Here is a 6,000-nt window from a genome sequence, read left to right as displayed (position 1 = left end):
ACGAGTCAAAAGCAATGTTAAAGAGGTGGGCTTTCAGTCTAGATTTAAAGGTGGCCAAGGATGGGGCAAGACGTAGGGCCTCAGGAAGTTTATTCCAGGTGTAGGGTGCAGCGAGACAGAAGGCGCGAAGTCTGGAGTTGGCAGTAGTGGAGAAAGGAACAGATAAGAAGGATTTATCCATGGAGCGGAGTGCACGGGAAGGGGTGTAGGGAAGGATGAGTGTGGAGAGATACTGGGTAGCAGCAGAGTGAGTACATTTATAGGTTAGTAGAAGAAGTTTGAACAGGATGCGAAAACGGATAGGGAGCCAGTGAAGGGTCTTGAGGAGAGGGGTAGTATGAGTAAAGCGACCCTGGCGGAAGATGAGACGGGCAACAGAGTTTTGAACCGACTGGAGAGGGGAGAGGTGACTAAGTGGGAGGCCAGCAAAAAGCAGATTGCAGTAGTCTAAACGAGAGGTGACAAGGGTGTGGATGAGGGTTTTGGTAGAGTGCTCGGAAAAAAAGGGGTGGATTTTACGGATGTTGTAAAGAAAGAAACGACAGGTCTTGGCAATCTGCTGGATATGAGCAGAGAAGGAGAGAGAAGAGTCAAAGATGACCCCAAGGTTTCGAGCTGAGGAGACAGGGAGAATGAGAGAGCCATCAACAGAAATAGAAAACGGGGGAGCGGGGAGGTGGGTTTGGGGGGGAAATGAGAAGCTCGGTTTTGGTCATATTTAATTTTAGGTGGCGTTGAGACATCCAGACAGCAATGTCAGACAAGCATGCTGAAACTTTGGTTTGGATACAAGGTGAGATATCAGGGGTAGAAAGGTAGATTTGGGAGTCATCAGCATAGAGATGGTAGGAAAAGCCATGGGATGAGATTAATGAACCAAGGGAAGAAGTGTAGATAGAAAACAGGAGGGGACCAAGAACAGAACCCTGAGGTACGCCGACAGGCAGAGGGATAGAAGTAGAAGAGGATCCACCAGAGTGAACACTAAAGGTGCGGAGGGAGAGGTAGGAAGAGAACCAGGAAAGGTAACCCCAAGCTTGTGAGCTGATGAGACAGGGAGGATGAGAGTATTACTATCCACAGAATAAAGAATGGGGGAAGAGGAGAGGTGGGTTTAGGGGGAAAGATAAGAAGCTCAGTCTAGCTATGTTTATTTTCAAATGACTGTGACACATCCAGGTAGCAATGTCAGACAAGCAGGCTGAGACTTGGGCCTGGATTCCTGCTGAAATTTCTGGTGTGGAGAGGTAGATCTTGAGTCATCAGAATAAAGGTAATACTGAAAACCATGGGAAGAGATAAGAGCACCAAGAGAATGGACAAAAGTGGAGGAGGATCCACCAGAGCATACACTAGAAGTGTGATGGAAGAGATTAGAAGAAAACCAAGAAAGAATAGTCCGAAATCCAAGTGAGGACAGCGTACCAAGGAGTACGGGGTGATCAACACTGTCAAAAGCAGGACACAGATGGAGAAAGATGAGTTATCTATGAGCAACTTATAGCATACCAAGCCCCCAGAATATGGAAGGACTTGAACCTAAACCTGATCTACTTACATGACTATGGACAATTCAGAAAACATGTAAAAACAACTTTTTAAAAGATTCCTAGGTTAGCCACTTCACAATGTCTAGCTGATCTACTGAAATATCTAGCTGTTCCATTGTAATTAATATCCATGACAATAATATCTACTTTAAGTCCCAAGGTATTGTCTCGGTCCCGCCCTTGTACCCAGTTCCCACCAGGGGCGTATCTGCGTGGGGCCACAGGGGCCTGGGCCCCCGCAGATTTTGCCCCGGACCCCCCTACCGCCATTAACCCTCCCTCCCTCGCCTACCGCCATCACCTACCCCGAGGTCCGCTTCCTCCGGCTTTTTAAAATATTGCTTCAGCTGGCGAGGGACCCCAACCCCCCGCCAGCCCAGCCGCGACATCAGACAGACTCCATCCAACTGGATCTAAAGATGCATGCAGCTTTCACAGCGCGCTGCACGACGAGGATGAAAAAGTTAAAGATCGCGGCTGGGCTGGCGGGGGGTTGGGGTCCCCCGCCAGCTGAAGCAATATTTTAAAAAGCCAGAGGAAGCGGACCTCAGGGTAGGTGACGGCGGTAGGCAGGGAGGGAGGGAGTGTTAACGGCGATGGGGGGGGGGGGGTTGACAGCGGTAGGGGGGGGCTGACGGCGGTAGGGGGGGCTATAATGTGCCCCCTCACTCTAGCCCCTGCCCCCCCTACCGCCGAACCTCAGATATGCCCCTGGTTCCCACTATGTAAAACCGCTTAGAACTTACCAAGGCACAAGCAGTCTAGAAATACCAAATGAAGTAAAGGATAGAACAGGTCATTGGAGACTTTAGCAAGGGCTGTTTCAGTTGAATGAGATGGCAAAAGAAATGGATCACGAGATGAAAAAAAGTCAACAATGGCTGTGAACAGCACGTTCATGTAGCTTAGATAAGAAAGGGAGGAGGGAGATGGGGAAATAGTTGGAAGGGCAGGACGGGTCCAATGAAGGTTTTTTTGAGGAATGGTGTAACTACGGCATGTTTGAAGGCATCAGGAACAGTTGCAGTGGAAAGGGAAAGATTGAGGATATGATAGATAGAAGGGATGATAGTAGGAGAGAGAGTGATGAGTAGATGGGTAGGAACAGGATCAGAGGAACAGGTAGTCAGTTTGGAGTAGGAAAGAAAATATGCAGTTTCTACTTCAGTGATTCCAGAAAAGGTGGAAGGGGTTGAAGGAGGGTTGACAGGGGGAAAAGAAAGGTGGAGGTGATTTGGCTGAAAAATCAAGGTTAATCTTGTAAAACTTCTCATGAACGTTCTCAGCCATAGCCTGGGGAGAAAGTGAAAGAGTGGGAGGGGTTGGAGGTGAAGGCACTTTCAGTAAGAGTTTAATGTGACAAAGAGACATCGAGGGTTTGAGCCAAGAGAATTTGTCAAATGGATGAAGTAGTCTCGCTTGGTAAGTGTGAAAGAGCAGATTGAAAGGAAGTCAGCATGGGTACAGAATTTTAGCCAAAGGTGTTCAGCAGATCGGGCACAGGAACATAGGTAGTAGATTACAGAGGTCAGCCAAGGCTGGGATTTGGCAAGTCTTACATAAGTACATAAGCACCGCCATACTGGGAAAAGACCAAGGGTCCATCAAGCCCAGCATCCTGTCTCTGACAGTGGCCAATCCAGGCTTCAAGAGCCCGGCAAACCCCCACCCCCCCCCCCAAAAAAAATTTAATAATGTTCAATGGACTTTTCCCTCAGGAATCTGTGCAAACCCCCTTTAAATTCCGTAATGCCAAGCAAGAGTAGAGGAGAAAATAGTACTATAGGAAGAGACTGCCTGATTGACAGACTTGGATAACAGTGGTTGGGAAGAGGGATGAAACACTGGGGGAAAGAGTGCAAGGGTCAATAACCTGAGGATTCCTAAATGTATTGGTGGAGATTGGAAGGGACTAGGAGGGGGAGGGTGATTAAGTTTGAAAGTTATCAGTTGGTCAAAGATGGGAAGAACAGAGGTGCAGAAATTGCAGAATGATCAGTTGGAGAAGACAAGATGAAGACAGTGGCTATTCTGATGAGCAGGAGTAGTGCAGCACAGTTGAAGATTGAAAGAGGATGTTAAAGCAAGAAACTGAGAGGTATAATAGTCAGAGGGGTTATTAGCATGAACGAATGTTAAAATCCCCAGAATGAGGGAAAGAGATAAAGATTCGAGAAAGCCAGGAGTCAATGTCACTGAGAAAGGAAGAAAGGGATTTATCAGGGGGTTGAGAAACGACTGCTACTCAGAGATAGAGGAGTGAATAGATGGATGCTTCAAAGGAAGAAAAGAAGCGAGACTCAGATGGAAGAAGAGGTTGAAATCTACAAGAGAGCGAGAGTAGCAGCCCACCACCACCACCCTCTGCGGCCAACCAGGCGAGGTGTATGGGAGAAAAGGTAACCTCCATGACACTGGGCAGCAGCTGAAGCAGAGTCTTCAGGGCAAAGCCAGGTCTGAGTCAGTGCAAGTGCATGGAGAGTACAAGAGATAGAGAGGTCGTGGACGTAGGCAAGCTTGACGGAGACAGAGGAGGCATTCCACAGGGTACATGAGAAAGGCAGAGAAGGAGAAAGGAGAGGAAAAGAAATAAGATTGGAGACACTGTGGTGTGACCTGCACGAGGGATGAGAGCTGATTTGGAGGATCAGGATTGGGATTGATACCCCCAGCAGAGAACACGAGGAGAAAGAGTACAGAGAAGTGTAGGAGAGGCATGATGACAGCAAAGATGATGAGATGAACTCAGACAGAAAAGAGATGGTTGAATGAAAGGAAGAAAATGTTGAAGCTGAGAAAGGAGAAGACAAATGGGATGGTGAAATGATGAAAGCAGAAGGTGGGCAATGTGGTCCTGTTGTCAGCAGTGGTTTCAGATGGAAATAGATACTGGGAAAAGTCAATATGAGAAGTCAGTATTAAGAAAAAGAACTGTACTGGAGCCACTGGGAATAGGAGAAAGAAAAATAAAAACCTGTACATAAAATGTTTTGTGCACCTCATGTCGCACAACACCTGGAACCTGAGTGGATCAAGGTGGACCCAGGAGTCACCTCAGAGAATGCTAGAAAGAATATGCAGATGGGATGCAAGAACTCCACAGCACCTACCCCACTAGAGGTCATTTCAACTTTTATTATCATCACCTGTCATCTGCCACTGTTGCAAGGTACAACCCTTCGGGGAGAAGCAGAGGGACCTGAGGGACCTCAGATGGTCATCACTGGTGCTGTAATCCAGGGCAGGGAGGAGGGAAATATGGCTAGAATAAAACAGCAAGAAACATTCCAGTTATGCATGTGTAGGTAAAAGTGGAGGGCACCGCTTACATACTTCTGAAGTACTAACACCAGAAACTGGCTTATGTTACTTAACTAATGGTAAAAACTGTTTTTCCATCCCAGTCACTCCTGTTGCTGCTAAAATGTTCCATCACTGGTGTAAATCCCTGATTTGGCAGGTGGCACATTACACTAACCAATTTATCGAGGCATGAGCTTTTAACAACCAGGATCACTTTGGCAGATGTTAAAGTGGACTCTGGTTGCAGCTGGCTGGGTCTTGCCACATCTAAGTAAGTGGAACCAACATTTCAGCCATTGTGCTACGTAGTCTACATTTTGGATTTATATAGTGGGTTATCAAACCTGATTGGTTGGGCTTAGGCAAGAAGTTTCACTGGAGCAGTTTTTTTTTTGTTTTTTTTTTTTTGGGGGGGGGGTTGCTTGTTTGTTTTTTAATTCTGGAAGGTGGGAAAATTTGTTGGTACAACAAACTCGAGAAGGCAGAATATTAGCAGATTATGGACTTTTTCTTCAGGAAACCTTTCTTAAACCCAGATAAGCTAACTACTGTAACCACATCCTCCAGCAATAAGTTCCAGAGCTTAACTAATCGTTGAGCAAAAAAATATATATATTTTCCCCAATTTAAAACAGTATTACTATGTAACTTCATGGAGTGTCCCCTAGTCTTGGTACTTTTTGAAAGAGTAAACAAAGCGATTCATGTTCATCTGTTCTACTCCGGTCAAACTTTTGTAGACCTCTATCATATCCTCCCTCCAACCGTCTCTTCTTTAAACTGAAGATCACTAACCACTTAAGCATTTCCTCATATGAGAGGAGTTCCATTACCTTAATCATTTTGGTCACCCTTCTATGAACTTTTTCTAATTCTGTTATATCTTTTTTAAGATATGGTGACCAGAACTGCACACAATACTCTCAGGTTGCAAAATTGAGCGATTCAGAGGATATAATATTTTTTTGCCTTATTTTTAATTCCTTTTCCAATAATTCCTAGCATTCTGTTTGCTTTTTTGGCTAGCACTGCCACCCACAAAGCATAAGATTTCAACGTATTGTCCATGAAGACACCTACAGCCCTTCCTCTTGGGTGGTGACACCTAATGTGGAACCCAGCATCATTTAACTATGAGATGGATTAT

The 6,000-nt window shown here is 45.8% G+C and overlaps 1 protein-coding gene across 1 annotated transcript in view; it reads right to left on the bottom strand.

Moving 5' to 3' along the window:
* Nucleotides 1-4,692: 4,692 nt before the first annotated feature.
* LOC115479491 (WD repeat and SOCS box-containing protein 2-like) overlaps nt 4,693-6,000 on the bottom strand; it is a 55,400-nt gene continuing 54,092 nt past the window's right edge. Inside the window, 2 exon segments of the mRNA XM_030217422.1 lie at nt 4,693-4,736; nt 4,739-4,812. Coding sequence (XP_030073282.1) covers nt 4,693-4,736; nt 4,739-4,812 — 118 coding nt within the window.

This window comes from Microcaecilia unicolor, chromosome 11 (assembly GCF_901765095.1).
Source record: "Microcaecilia unicolor chromosome 11, aMicUni1.1, whole genome shotgun sequence".
In the NCBI taxonomy this organism is placed as follows: domain Eukaryota; kingdom Metazoa; phylum Chordata; class Amphibia; order Gymnophiona; family Siphonopidae; genus Microcaecilia; species Microcaecilia unicolor.
Note: the sequence above shows the minus strand (reverse complement) of the source record. Positions and strands in the feature narration are given on the sequence as shown.